General features: G+C 41.5%; 1 protein-coding gene across 3 annotated transcripts in view; it reads right to left on the reverse strand.

Annotated features, from left to right (window-relative positions):
- The window catches only part of LOC136864770 (dual oxidase maturation factor 1), a 563,446-nt gene that overhangs the window by 150,330 nt on the left and 386,588 nt on the right, over nt 1-26,528 (reverse strand). For all 3 annotated transcript variants that reach the window (XM_067142138.2, XM_067142137.2, XM_067142139.2), the window contains exon 4: nt 3,003-3,137. In XM_067142138.2, coding sequence (XP_066998239.1) covers nt 3,003-3,137 — 135 coding nt within the window. The remainder of the gene's footprint in view (nt 1-3,002; nt 3,138-26,528) is intronic.

Here is a 26,528-nt window from a genome sequence, read left to right on the forward strand (position 1 = left end):
CAGTGACATCGATGCATGGTTGTGCCAGCAGCCGCACCCAAGGCACAGCGCCACGGGTGTGGGCCCAAGAGAACTAGCGGCAGTTAATTAGAGTTATGATTTGCTTAAATTCATTATCCAGAGAGCTAACAGTGTTGGTGCCAGACCGAGGAGTGCTTTATATCTGTCATCGCAAGCCCTGTGTCTTAATTTATCTACGTGTTCGCCTAGTTATTTACGAGGTTGCACTATATTTTGTCAACGTTACACAGAATGCACTTTCCAACTGCATTTCACTAATAGTTCCCCAGTGATTAAAAATATGTGATACTTAATTGAGAATTTATTTCCAGGCAGGAAAATAGGAATCATTGGAGTATTTTATCAGTAAAATGAATTACCCATATGGACAGTTCAGCGTTTCGTTAACCCTTCGTTTTCAAGTATCAGCGGATCCAGTATTCGTTAAGCTACGAACAGATCCCCCTTCCTACCTTCCCTTTGCGGAATTGTGTATCAGGCGAGTTGGCCGTGTGGTTATGGGTACGCAGCTGTGAGCTCACACCCGGGAGATAGTGGGTTCGAGCCCCACTGCCAGCAGCCCTTAAGATGGTTTTCCGTGGTTTCCCATTTTCACACCAGGCAAATGCTGGGACTGAACCTTAACTAAGGCCACGGCCGCTTCCTTCCCACTCTTAGCAGCTTGCTCTCCCATCGTCACCATAAGACCTATCTGTGTCGGTGCTGCGTAAAGCTGCTTGTAAAAAAAGTATGAAGCCGTGTACTAAGAGACACCCACTGTTTGTGCATTTTAATTTTCACGACCGCATACAAAACCAAATTCCACGGCGCAACAGTTCCGAAGGGCCATGGCCTACCAAGCGACCACTGCTCAGCCCAATGACTTGAAGATTTCGAGGTGTCGTGTGGCCAGCACGACAAATACTCTCGACCGTTATTCTTGGTTTTCTAGACCGGGGCCGCTATTTCATAGTCAGATAGCTCCTCAGTTGTAATCACATAGGCTGAGTGGACCTCGAACCAGGGCTCAGGTCGAGGTTAAAATCCCTGACCTGGCCGGGAATCGAACCCGGGACATCCGGGTAAGAGGCAGACATGCTACCCCTAGACTGCGGGGCCTGCAGTACGATGGCATGGTACTTTAAATACTTTATTGGATCGTGTTGAGTACACACTGTATAGAACAAGATAGTTTCAAAAAGTAAGGTAGCAAGACCTCGCATGGAGAAATTTTAATTTACAGATAGATCTAAGGTTGCACAGTGTCCGGCTCCGTAGCTAAATGGTTACAGTGCTGGCCTTTAGTCCTGGGGTCCCTCGTTCGATTCCCGGCCGGGCATGGGATTTTAACCTTCATTGCTTAATTCCAGTGGTTCGAGGGCTAGATGTGTGCCGTTTCCAGCATTAGAATTCAAAGGTAGGGTTCCATCCTCTCGGACACGCAGGTCGCCTTTACGGCGTCTACTCGAAAGACCTGGTTCAAACCTCTTCGGAGGCTACACGCCATTATTATTAGGATACACAGCGCTAGGGGGCTGATGCACATTATTATTGAACCTGGTTGCCATTCTTCCTGCTAGTTGCTTTACGTCGCACCGACACAGTTAGGTCTTATGGCGACGATGGGACAGGAAAGGGCTAGGAGTGGGAAGAAAGTGGCCGTGGCCTTAAGGTACAGCCCCAGCATTTTCCTGGTGTAAAATGGGAAACCACGGAAAACCATCTTCAGGGCTGGCGACAGTGGGGTTCGAACCCACTATCTCCCGAATACTGGATACTGGCCGCACCTAAGCGACTGCAGCTATCGAGCTCGGTCGCCATTCTTATCCAGGCACTTGTCCCCAACGGTACGCCAAGGCAACGAGTAAATCTGCGACCAGTTCCTGAAACCACGTCATGATGCCGTGCTGAAGAACCATCTCGACGTTGAATCGCTTACCACCAGGAGCTTTTTCAATGGTCCGAAGAGATGGAAATCACCGGATGCCATGTCGGGGCTGTAGGGAGGATGCTCCCCTGTACCTGACACTAGAAGCGCCGTAAGAATTAATGCGTGCTATAGGCTGCGTGTTGCCTGGCGTTGTCGTGCAACAACACGATGTCAGTTAAGAGGAGTCCAGATCGTTACCCATGAACTGCTACCCACACACACTCCAGTGTGTCACTGTAACTGTCGCTCCCCTGGTGGGGAAATCAACCATCTGGACCATCCTCCCTACAGCTCCGACAGCCACCCAGTGGTTTCCATCTCTTCGGGCCGTTGAAGAAGCACCTGTGTGGTACGCGATTCAACAACGATACGGCCGTTCATCATGCAGTCATGACGTGGCTTCAGGGACAGGGTGCAGATTTCTTCCATGCTGATATCGCTGCTTTGATGTACCGTTAGATAAGTGCTTGGGCAAGAATGGTGACTATGTTGAATACAGTAGTGATGCATATTAGTGCCCTACTTCTGTGTATCATTGTAACTGCCTGTAAAATAAAGTTTCATTGTGCGAGAACTTGTTACCTTATATTTTGAAGCGCTTTTTGTACATGCCGAAGAGATGTTAAGTACCGAACACAGTGGCCAACCGGACACCAGTGGAAACCGAACCTATAAACTTTAGATTGAGCTAATGTGGCCACGGTCATATCTGTTCTGTTGGTTAGGAATTTGGGCATTTTTGTTCTGTACTTAACATCTCGTCGGCATATACTGCTGTATATGTACTCAATACGTCCCAATAAGATGGAAGTTTATATCAAACACATTATTGGAGATAAGCTGTGGTACAATGGCTTACTGACAGCCGCTTTCTGTGTTGCTGCCTCCAAGTGAGCGCAGCACTTAGCTGGGAACAACCACGTTCTTAACTCAAATGCGTCCAGCGATGGGTTAAGTAAAAGCGAAATTATTTTGGTATTTGGTGCACAACACATATCCATTCATTGTATCGTTGCTAAGAATTTTATACTGATAGAAACCTTCGTCGAGGAAAGATCACAGAATAACTTACCCCTGAGAGTGATGTTGACGTGTCCCAGGCCGATGAAGACTCCTAGCTCAGCCACAATCTTCTCCCGAGAGAAGGCGCGGTAGGAGCTGATGATCTGCGTGCCCGCCACATGCCAAGAGGAGCCGTATCGCGCCACTGGAACAAGTAAAACATTAGTAAAACAGGCTGTCTTCTAGACTGCAGAGAAGAGGATCTGCCAAATGAACACTTTCGGGATCTCATGGCAACTCAAAACTTTATTTAATAGCTTAAGTATACTACAATTAATAAAACACTGGTTATACAGTGAGAAGAGCAGCAGTTTAGGTCCACTTCATATGCACAATCAAAACAAGTAAGTAAAGTTGAGTATTTGTTTGAAACCAGAGGAGGATGATACAGTGTTGGGCTTCCTGGCGTGAGAACATCTGCACATGGATTATTAACTTTCATTAAAATAACCGCTGTTGAATTTTAAACGCTGTGCGGCATCACGTATCAGATCTTTCACAGTGTACTAGAATGAGATAGAAGCACAGTCAGCAGTGATTCTAAAATCGATGCATAGTTACGGTAGGAGAATACGAAGAACAAAATCCTAAGAATGTGAAACAAACACAGCGTGAATTAGGGCTGCGTGGGTGGGCCCACCACAAAGTCAGTGAGATAACGAGACCAGTCTGAGGTGCGGACCCTTCCATTATTCATCCTGAAGAAGTAAAGTACATTTAACCCTCGACAATTACTATCACTGTACTCCTTTAATAAATTCCCCAAATTTTACAAGTACCAAACGCCTCTCTCTGCCATGGTTCAACGAAAACGAATTTCAAAAGGCTCAGATATCTTCACCACTTCTCTCTCTGAACGACAGATGTTTTACCACATTTTCGTAACGAAGAGCTAATGTCTCAGCTCATGCAGAAAATGACGGTAATTCGATCGAGAATGTTGTTACGTATCCATCAACGTAATCAGCTTAAGCTACGTTAGCACTGAGAAAACTCCTCAGATGCATTTAAAGTTTTAGTACGAACAAATTAATGTTACTGTTGCATTTTGTAATAGGTTTAAGACATCGTGGTCAACAATTCAGTGTATAAGGTAATCGAGAAAGTCACGTCAGATTTTGATCTTACGAAGAGGAACATGAAGGAAAACGTACTTAGCAGATAAAAAAATAGTCTCCATCAGTACCAATAACTTTTCTCCAGCGCTCTGGAAAGCTATGGTAGAATTCCACGGAATGTCAACTGCAGAAGTTTGGCACCTCGTCGATAAATTCTCGAAGTGAGTAAAGGAGATAGCCTATTCAATGAATTATTAATTAATGGGAAGCAGAAATTAAACTTTTCCATGCAACAGGTATAGTGTCATCCTTCTTGGTGCGGCTCCTTGTCTGAATGGTCAGCATCAAAGCACTCAGTTTGCAGGTTTTGGATTCCATTCCCAGCCGCCTCGACGATTTTTAACAGCGTCTGGCTACATTACTCTGACTCGGAGACTGGATGTTTGTGTTTGTCCCCATACAGCAACCACCAGAGAAACGCCTAAAGCCGCGTCCACACTTGTATCAGATCAGCGTATCCGCATCAAGAATTGATACGTGACCATGATACAGCTGTCTTTTGACTAGGCTACCCGATCTGTATCATGTATTTGTATCATCTGTGCATATCTATTAGTTTTACACCCATTGGTCTTGTATCATCAGTTGAGTTTTGGCTCCGATATAGAGACAATGGCTCTCCAGATACAATTGCCTGCTGCCAACTCTTCTAAAAGCGGCGAGCAAATACTCTATTTTCTGTTTGCAAGATGCGATTGGGTTCCCAACGCCAGTCGCGATTTCCTCCCATGCGTTGTTCTTTTTCAACAGATTACCATGGTGCGAATCCTTTGGGTCCCACAAAACAGACTTGTGTTGATAACTTATGAACTGCTGAATTTTTTCTATGGACCACTCCGAATCCATTTTTCATCAAATCGGAAGATCCCCAAACAAAAGTTGATGCGAAACCAAACGAAGTCGGAAGGACGGTGAAGAGGGAAGAGTGACGGGGACTGAGCACTCTCCGCACACGAGATGACGATGCGGAGTGCTAATTGGGGAAACGCTCCGTCCACACTGTCCGTATCACGTATCTTCCCTTTGATGCGACGGCAAAAGACCAACATCCCCGATACGATTATTTTATCATATTTGATACACGATCTTGATACAGAACTGTTTCCACAAGGCCGATCATGATACAGATACTCTGATCTGATACAAGTGTGGACTCGGCTTATTACTGAATACATCCCTCCATAGAGGAAGGGCCGGCTATGAAACCGGTCCACCTGTAGACATGTGATGTAGTTCGCATGCGCGACCCCAAAATGGGGTGAAAAAAGTAGCAGATGTATTGTTCTTGTGTTTTGCCTCTGTGCTCTATTATTTAGTCCTATACACGAGAGATAATCCGTGCTGTGGAATGTCTTCGTGAATCTCTACTGCTATAAATAGTATTTTATTCTTATTTCCTAATTCACCTCCCCGATAGAGAGTTAAATTAGTGGGAGGTGGAAATCCAACTCGTGCGTACGAACAGGCGTGAAAGAACTTCTAAATTGCAATGGTGTTTTTTTTTTTTTCCTTTCAGAGAAGCTCAGATTATCTGACATTACTTCATGCACCTTTCACTTCGGCTTGAAGACCACAGAAATGAAAGGAAGAAAGGACCTTCATGCTATAAGATGGTATTCGACTGATGTGCCCTGGAATATCAAGCATGTCTGCACTCAAGCGGAAATTAATGACTCAAATAATGTTGGAAACAAAAAAACTTCATGTGAAGGCATCTTCATAAAGAAGTGAACTTGATTTATATACAGATGAGTGTACAGTTGTATTCATCCCTATAGCTTAAGAAGCTGTAATATATTTAATTTGGAATGGGAGATAATGGGTTCGAACCGCGCCGTCTGTAGCCCTGAAGATGGATTCCCATTTTTACACCAGACAAATGTTGGGGCTGTAGTTGAATTAAGGCCACGGTCGCCTCCTAACCCTTTCCTATACCATCGTCAGCCTCGTGTCTGTAGATTTACTGGCACGTAAAAGAACTCCTGTGGGACAAAATTCTGGCACCTCAGCGTCTCCAAAAACCGTATGAAAGTAGTTAGTGCGACGTAAAATACATAACATAATTCATTAAAAGTCTATGCTTATAAGACCGGTTTTATTATTCCGTAAGAAGGAACATTCTCATTTCATGATACCTACAAGTTAATATCTTTTTAGTCCGCTTGGTGGCTTCTGCCACTTTTCTCGCCCACTTTTGGGGTAGCGCATGTGAACTATGTCATGTCTACAGATGGACCGGTTTTATAGCCGGATGCCCTTCCTCTGTGGAGGGACGTATTCACTATTTAGCCGGGTCCACACTTTTATCAGATCAGCGTATCTGTATCATGATCGGTCTTGTGGAAACAGTTCTGTATCATGATCGTGTATCAAATATGATACAATGATCGGATCGGGGATGTTGCGTTCAATTTCAAACCTCTCCGCTGTGTTCATATAGAGTGAGGACATGTGACACGGTTTATGGTGATTCGTCCACCGGATGGGGACGTTAAACCCTGTTATTCGACAGGAGTATATTACGTACCGACACCGAGCTTCACCCTCTCCCCACATCATCATCATCAACAGCACCATCATCATCTCACATCCAGACTTGCAGGTCACCCATGGGCGTTAAACAGAAAGACCTGTACCAGGCGAGCTGAACATGTCTCTGAACATTCCAGGCACTAAAAGCCATAGGCCTAAAATAAGTAAATAAATAAATAAATAAATAAATAAATAAATAAATAAATAAATAAATAAATAAATAAATAAATAAATAAATAAATAAATATTATATATTTGAAAAGAAGTGTGCCAATATTCCTTTGCCATTTTCTCTACAATACTGTGCTTTCGACGAATCTATCTAGCAGATTAACAGCATCAAATACCTCCTCACCAATAGACTGTCGTTGAACAAAGCTGTTAAATGTGGCCAAACGTTTAGTAAACCATGGTGTCAGGAACTTCCACCTTACAGGTATATAATAAAATCGTGCCCAAATAAAAATCTGATGATGATGGTGATGGTGACGACGATGATATAAGGGGACACCTTTCTCCGCTTTTCTTTAATTGCATCCTAAAAAAGGTCAACAGGGAATAGGGAACGAGAAATGACAAAATGAAACTGAGAACGGGGTAAAGTGTTGCGGGAAAATTACCCTCATATTGGATTGTCTAGCCTTTGCATATCACGTTCTTATAATATATATCCCTCACACAGCCATAAATGAAGTGGAAGAACTACAAAATGTTGCGTCCAAAACAGGATTTCGAATTTCCTTCGAAAGAAAACAGACTCAGATAAAGCAAACAACATTGACGGAATCGTAATTCAATCCACCACGTACATAAATTTAAATTTAAATACCTGGGAGAAATTCTCACTTCCAATGGGAAATAAATGGAGGCATTAAAAGAGAGGGTGAGGAGGATGGAGATGGCCTTCAGGCTATGTTAAGACACCTACAAGTCCAAGTCCATCTACTTTCAAGTCAAAAGTTGTGTGTGAAGTCGTATATGATGATGCTCGATTTAGAATGTTGAACTAGAAGTATTTCTTGTGATATTTTCTTTCCATGGAATTCCTTCTTGTACTCTTGTTGTTGTAGAAGTTGTTGTTGGGTAATTATGTTTCTACTTTTATTATCACACTACTGTAAGTGACCTTTGCCACCGGGATATTTCCCAATTGCAATGAATTTATGATTATGATGATGATAATAATAACAACAATAATAATGGTTTATCTCCACTCCTATTCAATTGCGTCCTGGAGAGAATAGTAAGAATTTGGAATGAAAAACCAAAAGAACACACAAGCTATCACCAATAACACTGGGAAGAAAGAGCAGAAGTGTTAAAGTAAAGAGTCGAGCATTTGCAGATGATTTTGTCATACTTTTTTAAAAAATTTAAAAATGCAGCAATACAAGTCAATCTCTTGGAAGAAATAGCCAACAGAATATTTGTAGAAAAAAACAAATTTATGACAAATATAAAAAATGTTCCAGAATTTCTAATAACAGACAATGGTCGAATAAGGAAGGTGAAGAATTTCAAATATTTGGAAGAAACCATTCAAGAAAATGGTTTGGAAAAATCCGCTGTAGAAGAAAGGATACACAAGGTGGGAAAAGCATACGGCATAACTAGGAATATCTACAGCAAAAAGTGTTTATCTAAAAACCTCAAAATACAACACAGTAGTCAAACCGGAATGCCCATACGCGAGTGAATGTCTAGTACTGAATTACAAGCTGAGTAAATTAGAAGTACTGGAAAGAATAATAATACGGGACATACTCGTTCCGCTAAGAACTACAGAAGTCTGGAAATCAAGAAGTAATGATGAAATATATCGGAAGATAGAAAACATAACGGATACAATGCGGAAGAGGCGATTGATATTTTTTGGTCATTTATAAATAGATGACAACAGGTTAAACAAACAGATCTTCAAATATCCTTGGATCAAGAAGTCAACAACAACCTGGATTCATGAAGTCAAGAAAGATTTGAAAAAAATAAAACAAGGGAAGAAGCAACATATATATTTAGAAAGAAAATGTTAGAAATGGAATAATTCCAAGTTCGGGAGGGAAAGAAAACAGGCTCAAAATTGTCCGAGGAGAGGAAAAAGGAGGCACAGTGAGCAGATGGAGGTGTACTGGAGGAAGAAGAAGAAACAACAACAAATGATGAAGCATTGAAATCGTCACGTCGTCCCTAGAAGACCCTAACGGAGAAAATAATAATAATAATAATAATAATAATAATAATAATAATAATAATAATAATAATAATAATAATAGTAATAATAATATAGTCACTATCAGCGGAAGAATAATAATAAGAAGATTAAGAAGATGGATTAGGTGTGTTCAACTGGTGAAGTGAACGGAGACAGCTCCCATGTTTCAGCCAGACTCTGCTTACCAAGCAAATCTCACATGAGGCAGCAGAAAAGTGTTCGACTGCTGGGTGACAAGTACCCTTTGCAGCCACGAGAATGACTTCATTAATTGGATTGGTGATTAATGCGGCGATCGATTAATCGGCACGATTAAGCGATTGGTCGTGACAACATGAAAGGTGAGCATGCTGACTGCATTTCACAGCGTTCGAGCATAAATCTCATGGGCTAGGTCGAGTGTCCACACTCGCGTGCAAGTATTACCCGGTTCTTACTGCCACAGCTATGTGCTCATGTCATATGACCATGTACAGTACGTGTTCAGCCGTTTCTCAAGATAGTGGACCGATACCGATCTGACACCCACCAGCATGCAATTACGATAATAATAATAATAATAATAATAATAATAATAATAATAATAATAATAATAATAATAATAATAATAATAATAATAATAATAATAATAATAATAATAATAATAATAATAATAATAATAATAAAGCAAATGCCCTACCGAAACCTGGCCGTTAGCGAACCTGTCAGTGCCCCACCTAGGCCGAAGTTTCCTGTGCTGTGGCCTGTCACTTTACACTCCTCCAATATCTGACCACGTCCAGTGTTGTTTAACTTCGGATATCGCAAGGGATCCAGTGCTTAAACATGGTTATGCCGTTGGCACAATGATGATATAATAATCCGAAACAGAACAGTCCATTAATAATCTAGATCTGCCAGGACGACTGCTGCCCAGCCAGATATTCTGTAGATATCGGAGTGTTACTTGGTCAGCGTTACGACATCCTCAGTCGTACTGCTTGGCTTTCGTACCCGGGTCGCTGCCTCTCATATCAGAGAAAAAATGTGTATGGCTTTTAGTGCCGGGAGTGTCCGGGGACAAGTTCGGCTCGCCAGATGCAAGTCTTGATTTGACTCCCGTAAGCGACCTGCGCGTCGTGATGAGAATGAAATTATGAAGACGACACATACACCCAGCCCCCATACCGGTGAAATTAACCAATTAAGGTTAAAATTCTCGACCCTGCCGGGAATCGAATCCCGGACCTCTGTGACCAAATACCAGCACGCTATCCATTTATCCATGGAGCCGGACTCATATCAGAGAGCTCCTCAGTTTGCCTCCAAGGCTGAGCGACCCCCGTCCCAGCCTCCAGTCCAGAATAATTAAAATCCTTCGACTGACCAGGAATCGAACCCGAGGCTTCTGGGTAAGATGTGGGTACGCTACCCCTACACCACGGGTTGGTGATACTATAATAATAATAATAACAATTATTATTATTATTATTATTATTATTATTATTATTATTATTATTATTATTATTATTATTATTATCGTACCAGGAGGTACACCTCAATGCCGCGCATTCAAACCTAGCGCCTAAATGACCTCCTCTATTGGTAAAACAGTGAAACAAACTACACCAACTTGGAACTTTAATGTGAAGAGGTCACCACTAAAACATGATGAAATTTTGTTATTGTACTGTTTCCTAACCTGAGTGAATTTCCACTGGTTTTGTTTGACATTCAAGTAGTTTGGACATTCTTCCACAGAGGACACCACTAAAAACTATGTTCGTGCACCCTGGTGTGAGGTATAAGAAGTTATAATTCAAAGGAGTCTTGTATTCATAACGGTTTTTTCGATTGATGTTCATTTATTTCTGGGTTGGCAATATTTCCTTTTTATTTCCGCCAGTTTTGAATCTAGCCAATCGCAAATTTCTGTAATTAATTTTCAATCTATCACAGTCTTCTTTGATTTTGAGTGTAACTTTTAAATTGAGCAATACAATTGTGAGGGTGTGGCTGGTTTATTCGTGAAAGATCTCGAACCTTCCCTGAAGGTTTATAAACTGCGGCTTTGCACGACTCTTGGCCACTTGATCGTCATATTATTGTGTGTGTGTGTGTGTGTGTGTGAAAGCAGGAGGCGGGCGGCCTCTCATCGGTCAGCAGTACATCTACAAGGTAATGGCCACATAACATCTGTCTTTCTTGCTACCTCCGCAGTTTAACCCGAGGGAAAGGTCCGAATCTTTTACTATGTAACCAACTTTTCTAAAATGTAAATCTTCTTTAGGCTAATGTAAACACTTAGTAAACTAACTGTAAATCGGGGATAGTGAGTGAATTACCCTCTCGAGCTCCCCTTCATCTTGGTTTGAGGTGAATACGTTTATAACTGTTTTTCATTCCGTAATGTGGTAAATTTCTTCCTATACGAGTCACCTCAGTAGTTTGGGAATAGCCCCTGTTTCATCGGCCTAGTGCCCTTTAGGTTTTAAGTGTTCACATCTAGGAGTGCAAGTTTTCGCCTCCATTCATTTTGTGTTCGGACCATTTATTTAACCGTTGTTCTTTTTCCATGAAGGCACAGTAGGTCTGATATTAAATACCCTTGTATTATCATCTTCCTTATTGTAAGTTGTGCCTTGAGAGGCCAGAAATTGTAAGTTGAAGTTGCCTTGAGTAGGCGTGGAAAACTGAGAGCCTGTTTGCTCTTTTTCAAAGTTTTTGTAAGATTAATGAATGCCTCCTGAAGGCTAGATGTTGTAATTTTGGGAGCAAGTGCTCTTTGAATTAGGGGATTTCTGCCCCTCACTAATTAATACCTCTTCCCTTGTAAAATTGTAACACTAGGGGCTTGAAGCCCAGAATTTGTAAAAATCACTTATCTTAGACTTTCCTACTCTTGTTTCAAGATTGCTTTTGTACCTGATATGTTGATAAGTTTGTTTTGGAAAAGAAATATAACCTTTTAAAGTTTTAATTCAATTCTTGATATTGTAGTTAGACCCATTCACCCCAGCACCTTCTTTCACCTCTGGGTTCCACGGGAAACCCCGGAACAATTATTATTGAAGAGCCTCCGTGGCTCAGGCGGCAGTGCGCCGGCCTCTCACCGTTGGGTTCCGTGGTTCAAATTCCGGTCACTCAGTGTGAGAATTGTGCTGGACAAAGCGCAGGCGAGACAGGTTTTTCTCCGGGTACTCCGGTTTTCCCTGTCATATTTCATTCCAACAACACTTTCAAATATCATTTCATTTCATCTGTCATTCATTAATCATTGCCCCAGAGGAGTGCGACTGGCTTCGGCAGCCGGCACAATTGCTGTTCTCGCCGCTAGATGGGGCTTCATTCATTCCATTCCTGACCCGGTCAAATGACTAGAAACAGGCTGTGGATTTTCAATAATAATTGTTAATGGTTTTACGTACCACTAACTACTTTACAACATTCAGAGACGCAGAGGTACCAGAATTTCTTCCCGCAGGAGTTCTTTTACGTGCCAGAAACCCTACCAACACGAGCTGGCATGTTTGAGTACCTTCATATATCACCGGACTGAACCAGCTGTTATGTGGAATCAAATTATCTTAGTATTAGACATGATATGCCCCATAATCATTAGTTAAATCTTTTCTAATATAATATTGCTAAAATTATGTTACTAAATCTCTAAGAGTTATAAATACTTATTGATAACCGAAATAAAGTTAATATTGGTTATAAGTACCACTTCAGATAGTCTACTTCCTATTAAATAGCCAAGGATTTCAGCCTTCGTTGAGAATAAATTATCTCAAATTTGAGTCACAATTTACTAGCAATCGCGTAACATTCTCAAGGGGCTTTCCTGTCTTCTTGATTCGTCTTAACTTTCTTTTTAATCACTGCTTCGAATTCTTCGATAATCGCGAATATGCATGGCTATTTATGGGACACACGAATGCATTTTCCGACACTATCTAATTCTCCAAGCATCATCTCCTCCTCATCACCATCATCAAGTTCGCTATATATATGTAGTTGGATGATAACTGCCAACTCACCACCAAATTCACGGAAAGCAAGCAGCCGGAACTGGCCGCCTCCTGATGGCCTCCGCAACCAGTAGTAGTTATGTGGCGAGGAAGAAAAGTGAAAGTGTTATTAACCCTAGTGCTTGCGCTTATAATGAAGTCAAAAGTAATCTCACCGGTCCGTTATCCACAGAGCATGAGTAAGGTGAACTTCTCGCAGTTGTAGTTTATCCATCTTGCGTTTTCGACGACCATTTACTACGAGAACTGTGTTGTTTCAACAGCTTCCCGTGGCTACCATATAAACACCCTCAGTCCCTTTCCACAATTGAACGCATCTTTTCCTTCAATCTCGAATTTCGACCTGGTAAAATAAAGAAGTAGGGGACCGCCTAGCCAGGCTGTAAAGTTGTGTCTGCTCACCCGGAAGGACGTGGGTTCGTTTTCTCATCAGGAAGTTGATAGACTACAAATTAGAGGTGATTACTCCACTTCTGAAGAGGTACACGGCCCTGGGATTAGGAGTTTCACGTGACTGCTGGTTTAGGAATACGAACTTCATGCAGTCATACCGTAGGTTAGAATGTAAACGACTGGGTGAGTTGGCCGTGCGGTTAGCTGTGAGCGTGCATCCGGGAGATAGTGGGTTTAAACCCCACTGTCGGCAGCCCTGAAGATGCTTTTCCATGGTTTCCCATTTTCACATCAGGCAAATGCAGGGGATGTACCTTAATTAAGGCCACGACCGTTTCCTTCTCACTCCTGGGCCTTTCCTATCGCACCGTCGCCATAAGAACTATCTGCGTCGGTACGACGTAAAGCAAGTTGAAAAAAAATGTAAATGAGTATGAAGTATCTTCTTGCCCGCAAGACGGATTTGCTACGAGATTTGCATAGATATTAGGGGGTACAACCTATTATAATCCCTACACAATCGCAAAGCGGGCAAGTTTATGATTTATATTCGTCTTCATTCTGATCTATTCTAACCTACAAATGCATGAAACTCCTATCATTGTCACGCTGCCTCCTCTTTTACGTAGAATCCGAACAAGAGAGGGATGATTTCATTTTAAAAATTCGACGTTCGTCGGCTGGGTTTCGAACCACGGCCGTCTTGGAGAGAAAACTGTGTTACTTGGCTATCAGGCCCCTCTCGAACCAGTCCAAGCGGACGTGAAACTGTAAGTGGTCCATTGAGTAAGGTAGTTAAACCTCTAACCAATGCATTAATCCCTATTTCACTCTAATTTCCTGGTAAACCAGAGCTTCTCCGCACTACCATTACACTGGACGTGTCGTCTCAGAACTCACGAGTCTTAAAACTCGTGAGTATCAAAATTCACGAATTCGAAGAAGAGGATTAGTAAGGGTACGTACCGAGCTCGATAGCTGCAGTCGCTTAAGTGCGGCCAGTATCCAGTATTCGGGAGATAGTAGGTTCGAACCCCACTGTCGGCAGCCCTGTAAATTGTTTTCCGTGGTTTCCTATTTTCACACCAGGTAAATGCTGGGGCTGTACCTTAAGGCCACGGCCGCTTCTTTCCCACTCCTAGCCCTTCCCTGTCCCATTGTCGCCAAAAGACCTATCTGTGTCGGTGCGACGTAAAGCAACTTTAAAAAAAGTAAGGGTACGTTTTCTTTACCTGGGCCAGTCTCAAAATTCACGAGCCGAGCCAGTTCTTTGAATGGATAAATGCCCACCCTACTCATATAACGACTGCAGATATTTAAAAATGTAATCGGAATTGTGCGAAAAGGTCCAAAGCTCCACCCGGATGTGCGTTCCCTCATGATTGGCACTTCTCTCATCAAGAGTTAGGCCTGTCGTGTAGCCTCGCACAGAGTACACGTGGCTATTTCACCTAAAACGCTACTGTCACTTGCAATTATAACTTGCACACGTGGATGCCAGTCTTTTATGACAAAGCCATACTCTCTCGCCCGACTTCTTTTCTCTCTCTGCTGTACAAACCATAACCGTCGTACATTAAATTTAGTTTAGCCCTTTTGCGAAGTAATGAATTCCATGCTCGATAACAGCAAGCGGAATAACTGAGTAAAAATCAGTTATACTTGGAGATAGGGTGATAGTTCCTGTTAACAATACACGGGATATCCCATTCTAAAGTAGGTGGACAAATATGGGTTGAAGGGCAGCGTGTGTGATCGCGTACCTCATCCCTCCTGAGGTCATTGCAGGCACCTGCTCTCCGGAGTCGTGAATGTTGAGACTTACTAGAATGTCAATTTAGCTACTAGTTTGTAGTCGTGAGTTTTGATACTATTTTCTACTCATTTTAGCTCGTGATTTTTGAGACTCGTGAGTTTTCATACGTAACCACTCTGCCCCTCATATTATCAGTCTCACAGTTTCGGGGTCATAAGATGGCACAGAGAAAAGGCGCAGTTTGACTAGATTTCTGTATCACAGGAACGCAATATAACTTGAAAAGAAACCATAAGAAATGAGCTGAGTTACTGTAAGCAGACGTTGTCCATAGTTTTGGACCACTGAAGAATATTTAAATGGAAGAGCAATAGGAAGTGAAGTTCAGGAAACTGTCATGTCGACCCTGACTACTATGTTAATATAGATACCTTGATAATATACTGATAAACAAGTGCTGGGATCATGTGTACAAATAATACGTATACTTTCAGATACAAAACTCGAGCAATCACCTGAGTTTGCTGTGTGGTTTGGGTCATGCAGCTGTGAGCTTGCGTTCGTGAGGATAGTGGGTTCGATCCCCACTGTCGGTAGCCTCATGTTTCCCATTTTCACATCAGGTAAATGCTGAGACTATATTTTTATTAAGGCTATTATCATAATCATTCCCATTTCTAGCCCTGTCCTACCCTATACTTGCCAATCTGTGTCGGTGCGACGTAAAACAGATTTTGAAGATTCAGCGGCAAACTTAGTATACCTAATGCCTTCTTTGGCCTTTCTTATTAAAATATTTGCGTTACTCATTAATATACATTTTTTCAACACACACTTTTCAAACGAACTTGAGTTCTTTTATGTCAGAAAATTGACCAGCAGCGTTCAATGTTAGGTTAATTTGTAGCAAAAAATATCATTTAAATTCGTTCTAAAAGCAAAGAAATGCAAATGAGTGTTTACGTTTCGTATCTGTAGATCACAATTACTGCCGTGCTAAACGAATTCAACGCAAGTGCAAAATACTTTTTTTTAAATCTCTCTTTACTCTGTAAGCAAATCTATTTCTTCAACACACTTACCGTATCTTCTAGCAGATACATTGGTTAACGCAAGGAAATGCAAGATACGCCATTTTTTCAATATTTTAACATCACAAAATAATAATTTTGTAACATTCCCCAAAACAATAGGCTAATAACTCGTGATTGGTTGTAGATACGTAAATTTGGCTCTGGAAAATCGTTCAGTTTGTGATGGTCATTGTTGCGTTCATTTTTCAGTGATGATCACTGGTTTATAGATTTTGTTCAGTCTGTGATGGTCAGTGTTGAGTTTGTTTTTCTGTGATGATTACTAGTTTATGGCCGGCCACGCGGTGTAGTGATAGCGTGCCTGCCTCTTACCTGGCGGCCGCGGGTTCGATTCCCGGCCAGGTCAGGGATCTTTACCAGGGTCTGGGGGCTGGTTCGAGATCCACCCAGCTTGCATGATTACAATTGAAGAGTTATCTGACGGTGTGATAGCGGTCCCGGTCTAGGAAGCCAAGAATAACGGCCAAGAGGATTCGTCGTGCTGACCACACGACACCTCATAATCTGAAGGCATTCGTGCTAAGCAGCGGTCGTTTGGTAGGCCATGGGGTTTGGTTTTGCGTTGTATTACTAATTTATAAATTTTGTTCATTCTGCAGTAATAGTGCGTTAGTTAATTTTCAGAGATATTTATATATTAGTTCATTTTGCGATGACCAGTGTTGAGTTCATTGGTGATCATTACAAATTTTGTTCAGTCTGCAATGATAGTACATTAATTATTTTTCATAGATGTTGAACATTGATGTTAAGTGTTCCAAGATATATTTTTTATGAGTGTAATGATCACAGATAATGAGTAGTGTTTTCTTTATGGGTCGTGAGGAGGTGGTGATTATTAAATTAAAGGGTAATTTTTCTTTCTAATATGAGTAATGTAAGTGAATGTAATACATTCGTTTCTACTCAGTGTTGGTAAGGATTATTGTAATCAACAATATCAGTTCACATTTCAATGAAGACCGTTTGTTTAAAACCCATTTCACGTTAGTTGCTACTGGTAGTGTAGCGATATTTTACAATGTCGCCATCCATCGACGTTCTTTTCTTCATTTATTTCCTTTTTTCTTGTACTGTTCATAAACGGTCAGATTAAATAAATTTAATTATTTTTCAGGGAGATGACAAGATTAATTTCAGATATCCGTGCCTATTGGTTTATTCAATCAAGAATATTTATTATAAGCAAACATAACCTGAAAATTGTTTTGTGTATTAGCTTGAATGTAAATTCAAGTTCTTTTATTGGTGAATAATGTGGTTCAGTGGAACATTCCTTTGTAATTTAAGTTAAACAGTAACTAAAGTAACTTCATTTCATGTTTTCTGGTTGCGACACAACATGGTGTGATCAGCTATTTAGTGAGAGATAACGATTGATAACATTGAATTGTGGAGCACCATGCCTTGCCAAGGAGCAACGTAACTGCGAAGTAAATTCTTTGTTTCGTACAATAATCGATTCAAGTGTAACCAGAGGTTGTTTCGGTTCGATTAAGGGACAACTCGGTGGTTGATGATATCCTACGTGATATTTTATAATCAATGGATAACCTTAAGTTAGCTAAGTTAGAAATTCGGAGTTTGGTCACGGAAAATGAATCTTCACGGATCTAGTGAATCGACCAACGGCGTTACTTGTAATCCGATAATAATTTACAGGTTTTCTCTTTTTCATTCTTTCATTGAATTTTATTCTAGCAATGGCAATTCAAGTTAACTTAATAATAACAACGATTAATGTATTATACGCAAGTCTTCATTTTAGCCACATTTGTCAAATTTCTGTTATTTCTTTTGTTATTTGATGCAAAAAAACAAAGCAAAGTCATCTCCGTACAGGCCATGAAGGCCCTTGGAGTGGTGGAAGGTAAATGCTTCCACTATTCGTAACCTCGGCACGTGATGGGGTAGAGTGGTTAGCTCTACGCCCGGCCGCCTTTGCCCCCAGGAATTAACCTGGTACTCATTTTTGGTGTAGGCTGAGTGAACCTCAGGTCCATATGCACCTCCGGAAGTGGAAATCTCGTTTCTTAAATTTTACGACTTCCTGACGGGGATTCGAACCCACGTCCTTCCGGGCGAACCGAGCACGCCTATACCGCCTCAGCCAGGCAGCCTCTTGTTATTTGATGCCTCACATCTAATTTCGTGAGTTTCTTTTAGAGATAATTAATCCATCTTAGGCCACTTCTTCAATTTTATTTCAAGTAACAATTAGATTTCCTTATGCTACCCAAAGATGTATGTCAACCAGTGACTGACGAATCCGGAAACCCTGAGACCAGAAGAGTCTACATCCACGAGAGCCAGAGGCAATCGTTGACAATCGGTGAGCGAGGGTGCCAGCAGGTCTTCGTTCTAAGTAATACATGTGTTGCGGCTCAGTATTTCTCCCCTCATCATTGTCACATAACGGTATTTCGAGGCGTAACGACGATAAACAACTTCATTACAATAACAATTGGGAGCAAAAGCGTGCTACAGATATTCACACGCAAATTGTCAAAAGGTATTCAGATTTAAATTTAAAAGGCTATTTTCTCGCTAAATGAAGGCCAATGGCACGAACCTTCGGACACGTATCTGTTTTTGTCGTAGATCAACCTCGGTAACACCGTAGCTGTGAACTCACCTTGTAAGTCCGGGGATAGTTTAAGATTCTGAATTCACCAAACTCGTGTCGGTAAATTTATTGGCACGTAGAAGAACTTCTGTAGGACAAAATTACGGAACTTCGGCGTCTCCGAAAACCGCAAAAGTAGTTAGTGGGTCGTAAAATCCTCGGCATTATATTGTCCACTCCCATCCCAAACTCTGCTAGCTGATGTGGTGAGATGACATTTTCCTCCATCACGAAGTGTTGAACAAGTTAACCTGAAGGCTTAGCAATAAACACTGCAAGAAAGTGAGAGGTGCTTAGAAGTTAGCCAATAACTTTGCAAAACTAGATCAGTGAATTCTAAGTGACCACACAAAAATAGCAATCCACACAAGAAGCTATTATAACAGTTATTAAAGACGCCAGTAGCTGTTCGAATTTACGACGCAATTGAAATCGACAAAGCTGCAAAAACAGCCTACATTACCTCTACTGAGTAGCAGTTACAGCCTTTGGAATGCAATTGCTTCAGAGATGTGGTGTAATGATGTGCACAGTAATTTTACTCTCGCAAACATTCCCTTGAATTGTGTCGAGTTGCGAGCAGTGTCCTCCAATGTCTGTCGTGCATCCAACGGAATAAGGATAGGAGGAAGAATTACTCTCCAGCTCCCAGTTTTCGGATCACTACTGAGGGAACTTGTTTATGTAAGGTCTGTAGAAGTCCTCTTAAAGATCATTTTAGATACGGACGCACCAAATGAATTGTTCACTACATTCACGAAATGTGCGCTAGTGATACATGTGCACCATATTCATCCATTCCTACTTTTCGTGATTTCAGAGCAGACGCTGGTTCGAGGGGTACACTAAAAATTAGTTAATTTTATGCTGCGGTGACTATAGGTCATTCCATGCTAAGAAAACAGTATTGCTCTTATGACAACAGGGTTGCCATATTGAATGGCTCTGCTCAGCGCCATCACGGGAAGACGGCGGCACAAACATTCGTGAAATTCAGAAAAAGTGGAAGAAACTAAGCTACAAATTATTTGTATGAACTGAAGAGGACAGGATTTTTACAGGGGCTATTTTTGGTTTGTACAGTATCAGAGGTAAACTACGGCACATAAAAAACCTCAGCATTGAAGTGTAAGCCAAATTGGGGGAGAAAATAGACAAATAATTTTTATGGGCTCGAGGGGTTTAATAAATAATAATTTATTAACTTTCTCCAGGTAATAAAGGCTAGAAAACAGACGCAACAAATGAATACTGTAGATGACTCTACGAAATATCACAGTATTAATTTTTAAAAAGAAATCACACACGTAGGCTTATGGCATAACTCTCACTCAACACAAGACAATTACGTACCGATTTAAAGCCACAAAACACACACGCAACAAATAAATACTGCAGATGACTTCACTACAGAAGTGAGCTGCCGGCGGTTCACCGAGTGAAGGACTACACGAGGCTTGTACCAGAGCAACACGGAAGAAGGAAAATGAAGGAAGGCAACGAAGCGATGGCTGTTCCTACCATTGTGCTTCCTCCCTTCAAATGTATTTATGAAAAAAGAAAATTATTTTAATAACTCACAGGTAAAAATACCTCATCCTTTTTATATATGTTTATATGAGTTTATTTTAAAAATATTTATGATCAAACTATGTGTAGTATCTCATCCATTGTGGATACATATAAAAACAATAATGCTATTAATGAGAGGTGAACATTTTCAGAGCTCTACCTTATATAGTTTCAGAGAAAATGGGGAAACATTCACAAAAAATGTAGTGACTCAGAAATCACACTTGAAATTATAATGCCACTTACAAGACGTGAACGCCACCATGCATCTTACTACACAAACACCAGAAATTAAGTGAATCATAGCAACCAATGTAGCCAACTTATGAAGCAGGATGTTTACTATAAATCAACATAAATTACCGCCTAGAACAAATAATTCCGGAGATATCCTGTTTTAACTGAGAAAGTGCTCACGAAATCTGGAGAAATGGCTTGTGCAGTAAGATATTTTAAAAAAATAAACAATTGCAGTCATCCAACAATTTCCATAAAAAATTAAATTTTTTTTTTACCAATACCACCTTTTGTACTCCCCTTAAGCCCAAGTCGTCCATGTGAGCCAAACTGCTTACTAAATTAATACATTTCCCTGCTTGCCATTTTTATACCTTTCAGTAAATTATATACTATGAACCACAAAGGTAAAAGATTACAGCCTTGCCTTGGAACTAATTTGAACCAAGAAATCATTCACACCCATTGTCAATATAAATGTCTCAAAGTTCTTTCTACAGAGATTTTATACATACAGGGGCATTAATTTGGCGATTTTGATTATTATTATTATTATTATTATTATTATTATTATTATTATTATTATTTATTCTTCTTCTTTGTCGTTTAGGCCTACTGAGGACCACGGGGCTCGTGTCTACTCTTCGGTAAAGTTGTTGCCTTCTTCTTCCAATACTCCTTCATTTGCTGACTATGAGCCAGCTTTCTCTCCTCTGTCCACTTAGTTCCTCTAGTCTTCTTACTTGTAAGGGATGTTGGGAAAACTCTGTGTCGGGTGGCTTGACGGAACAGTAGTCGGTCACGAGTTTGTCCCAGTGGGATATCTAGATGTTCCATATCCGACTTTACTGACGTGATCCAGTTGTTCTTAGAAGCCTTGCCTCTTCCTGTTACTGTGAATATCCTGTTGGTGAATCTTTTGGAATCGAGACGGGCCAAGTGTCCATAAAAGGTCAGGCACCTTTTCCTTACAGACGTGACGATGTCCTCCTGGTGTTCATACAGTTCATCATTATGGCGGATTCTGTAAGTGCCTCCTTCCTCTCTGATTGGTCCTAATATCCTCCTCAGGATCTTCCTCTCTTTTAACTCCAACTTTGAGTGGGCCCTCCTAGCCATTACAAGGCACTCGGAGCATACAGAAGAGATGGTTTGACGTCCGAGTTGTAGTGTCTGAGTTTGAGGTTCTTGGAGAGGCACTTAGATGAATAGATACTACGGCACGAGTGATGAGCCCTTTCAAACTTTGTACATCTGGCATCTATGGCTAGGTTCTCCCTCTGATTTGCGGAGATCCAGTCTCCCAAGTACTTAACTGCAGGTACTTTTCGTATGGTAGCGTCTGTGAGAGGAACTGTAGAAGGGGTCTCCTTGATATTGGTCATAAATTCAGTCTTCTGGATGCTGATCTTCAGACGTCTTAACTGCTACACTATAAAGACTAAGTTGTAAGTAGCCTCCTCTATATTTTTCCCCGGTAGAATGAGGTTATCGGCAAAGGTTAGCTAGGCACGGGACAATGAGGTTGTTTCTCTTGTACCCAAGCTTCAGTCCAGCTCCCGGTGGTAGCATCGTTCTCCATTCCCTAATGACCTTTTCCAAGACACAGTTGAAGAGAATGCAGTAGAGACCATCACCCTGTCTAACTCCTGATTTGAAAGCTTTCGGATAGTTCACCTCTGAACCTGACCTTGGACGTCGTGTTCCTCCGAGTGGCTTGAACCACTCGTAGGGTCTTCCTATCCAGACCAAGTTCCCATAGTATGGAGAAAAGGGTGTGTCTGTCCACAGAATCATAAGCTTTCTAAAAATCTACTAGGACCACCACCCAGGGATGTCCACCTCGGATTTTGTAATTGAGAATTGTCTTAAGATCGTGTATCTGTCCTGGACAAGATCTAGTCTTACGGAAACCAGCTCGGTATTCACCAACCTGTGAGTCTAGCTGTGTGGTGACTATTGAGCAGGGCTACAGAGAGGATCTTGTAGGCAATCTGTAACAAGGAAATACCTCTAATTGTTGAGGTCTGTCTTACTTCCCTTCTTGTGGAGGGGATGAATCACGGCAGACGTCTATCCTTCGGGTAGGGACTATGTTGTCCATATGTCCTTTATGATTTGATGAATGCTCTGCAAAGACTGGTCATCTGCATGTTTCCACATCTCGGCAACTATGCCGTCTTCACCTGAAGCCTTGTTGTTCTTGAGACCACCGATGATATCCTTTATTTCTTCTCTCGTAGGTGGTTGAGAATCAGGGTTCCTGTGTGAAGGCTCATGGAAAATAAACTTTTCTTTAGGTTCCTCTGCGTTTAGTAGCTTCTGGAAATAATCTGCAAGAGTTTTGGTGCAGTCTTTATTGTTCAGTTGAAGTTTTCCATCTGGCCCGTGGAGGATGAGGGTAGGAGCTGTGTACTGGGTCGTTTGCTTCTTAAGTCCTTTGTACAGGTCTCTTGAGTTGTCTCCCTGAAAATTATTTTCAGCCTGTTGCATTAGGCTCCTGAGGTGATTCCTCTTGGCACTGCGGATGGTGTTAGCTGTAGCTTTTCTTTGCATGAGGAAGGCTTCATAATTGGCTTCAATTTCATGTTGGTTCCACCTAGTCCAGGCTTTACGCCTTTCTTCTATAACCTCATCACACTTTGAACTCCACCATGGGTGTTTGCCTTTGGTTGATGAGGCAGGGATAGTTTCTTGAGCGACATCCAGCAAGGCCTTTTGTAAGGCAGGCCATCCTTCTTTCTCTGTAATCTTCCTGAGGGTATCCTGAAAATCACAATCCTCATCGCGCAGTCGCAGAGTGTTGAACCTAGGTATCTTATGACTACTTTGGAGAGTTCGTGTTTTTCTAAAGGGTTGCATATTAATCTTGACAAGTGAAAGGTAGTGATCAGAATCTATGTTGGCTCCTCGTAATACCTTGACGTTCTGTATGTCCGTGTGATGTTGCCGTGCTATAGCAACATGGTCTAACTGGAATTCACCAAGCATAGGATTTGAACTCTTCCAGGTTTTGGCCTTTCTAGGCAGACATTTGAAAGCTGTTTATTATTATTATTATTATTATTATTATTATTATTATTATTATTATTATTATTATTGTTTAAAGGGGCCTAACATCTAGGTCATTGGCCCCTAATGGAACGAAATGAGACTAAATGTAATGACAATTTAAAGGTCCAATATCATCCCCTGACCAGAATTAAAAACGTGATGATGAAGAATGCATGGATGAATATGAATTTAAGAATCAGTGGATCCGAACCCAAATGCCCCACCTTCCCAGAAACTATGTTAAAACAATGGTATTACTGACCAAAGGACTACTTCTCAAGCACATTATTGAAACGATGATGCCTGATGTCTTAAGGGGGCCAAAATCCATGTCAACGGCCCCTCACAATGCTATTTATCGCTAGTCAAGTAGAACCATGGTATTTATCATGTTGTGGTACTAATCAAAAGTAGCGTAGACTCACGGTGTTCCACACATTATGGCACTACTCGCGATTATCGTACGTCGCACAGGTAACGCGGACCTATGGTGTTTCTCACACAATGGCGCCACTCACAGGCAACGCAAACCAATGGTATTCCTCACATAGGTGTACTAAACACGGGCGCCGGTATTCCCGTGGTGTTCCTCACATAGTGGGTACAAATCACAGGCAACGCAGACCCACGGTGTCGCTCATATAGTGGTAGTAATTACAGGTACTGTAAACCCACAGTGAAGCCACTCTCTGCTGCTACTAATCACAAATCTGTTGTGTACCAAACATAGTGGTACTACTCGCAAGTAAAGGCGACCCGTTGTGTTTCCCGCGTGATAGTACTAATCACAAGTAGTTTCATTGTTCTAATACAATCATCCCCTGGTCGCCCCATTTAGTCGCCTCTTACCACAGGCAGGGGATACCGGGGGTGATTTTGATGTTGGCATGGTAGATTATTGCCCCCCCCCCCTCAGGATCAACAAGATGTAGTTCTTGTTTTTTTTTTACAATAGGCTTAACGTCGCATCGACATAGGTTTTATGGCGACGATGGGATAGGAAAGTCCTGGGAGTGGGATGGATCCGGCCGTGGCCTTAATTAAGGAACAGCCCCAGCATTTGCCTGGTGTGAAAATGGAAAACCATGGAAAACTATTTTCAGGGCTGCCGACAATGGGGCTCTAACCCATTATCTCCCGGATGAAAGTTCACAGCTGCGCGCTCCTAACCGCACGGCCAACGCGCCCGGTAGTTCTTGTTATTACTTCGTGAGATGGCTCAATTTCCGAGACTCGAATTTCAAGATATATTGGGATATGAGCGTCCAAAAGTGCAGCTGCTTCCTATCAAGAGGAAGAAGAATGGGTGCCCAATGAGCTTGGAGCTGGTGGAGCAAGAATTCAGAGCTTGTGGAAACTGGTGAAAGTGCTTAACCTCATTCTCCGAGCGTCAGTCAAGCCACATTGTAATTATTTTCTAATGGCATCCATTGACAGTTTGTTTACTTTGCGCCACATTGTGAGTATTTAACTAAAGACCTGTTCACACGAAAATACAGAGCTGGTGTTGGCGCACGATCGTCTAAGATATAGAGTTGATATCATTCCCAAGCCATGAGTCGAACGGATTTTGATGTGGTTCTCACCGGTGCATTTTTATGGAGCATGTATCTAAGAAGGTTTAGGTGTGTGAAACATAGGTTTCGTTTGCATAGCAGTGAAGACGAAACAACAATCGCGCGAGTGGTAGCATCCCTCTTCACCCAAGCCGCGAACATTTAAACAAACACCGACGACAAGATGAAAGATGGGGTCCAACGCTTCCTCAATGCCATGGCGTCGAGATGGTACGACAAGGGCATATAACAACTGTCATAGCTTCTACAAAAATGCATCGACTGAAACGGTGATTATGCAGAAAAATAGATAAATGTCCAAACTTTAACATGATGCATATATTATAGAAATAAACTTTTATCTGTATTCACAAACAAATATGAGACTTTATTTTTGGGATTACCCTCGTAGTAGCGGTAGTCATTAAATTCGGTGAAGCACAGGGGCTGCCTTTCTCCGATGTGGCAAATGCGTGCACGCTTCCCTGGAAGGACGTGGTTTCTTTTCCCATCGGGAAGTCGAAAAATAATAGAAATGAGACTTTTCACTTCTGGAGAGGCACGTAGCTTTGAGGTTAAGTAAGCCTACACAAAAAATGAGAACCAGGTTATTAAAGGCGGCCGGATATAGGGCTGACAATACTATCTAACTTGGCGCTGTGGTTACGGCCAGTGGAAGCCTTCATCTTCTACTCCTTCAAGGGCCTTGATGGCTGTAATGAACGTTCCCTTGGTTTTACAATAGGTTCGGCAATAGAGTTCATATTTCTATGCCAGATAGTGAAAGTAATACGGAATAACGAAACTGCCACACAGGCAGCTTAAGTGGCATCCAGTCTAAATGCCTGCACACGGCAGCCGAGGTTACAACATTATTATTATTATTATTATTATTATTATTATTATTATTATTATTATTATTATTATTATTATTATTATTATTATTATTATTATTATTATTATTAACCACTCTACAGGATCTACGGTACGCTAACTTCTGTAAGAAAATGTCGCTCTAGATCTCCGTGACTGACCCAGCACGGTCATAGACTTGTTTTCAACTAAGTTAAATGAACCATAGCAATGAAAGAAAAAGTGAAATTACATCACAGCACACAGGCTTCTCACCAAGATGGCCGCAGTTCGAATCCCGCCTTGTGCATGTGTGTTTCTTGAAGTGAAATTCCATGTCTTCCTGGTTGAGATTCTACGTAAAATTAGGCGTCCTGTGGCTACCATTACGACGTCGACAATCACATCAAACTTCAAGTTTGCTCCTTTTTTTGTACCAATACTAAAAACATTTAGAGCCTCTGTGGCTCAGGTGGCAGCGCGCTGGCCTCTCACCGCTCGATTCCGTGGTTCAAATCCCA

The sequence above is a fragment of the Anabrus simplex genome, chromosome 2, assembly GCF_040414725.1.
Source record: "Anabrus simplex isolate iqAnaSimp1 chromosome 2, ASM4041472v1, whole genome shotgun sequence".
NCBI lineage: Eukaryota > Metazoa > Arthropoda > Insecta > Orthoptera > Tettigoniidae > Anabrus > Anabrus simplex.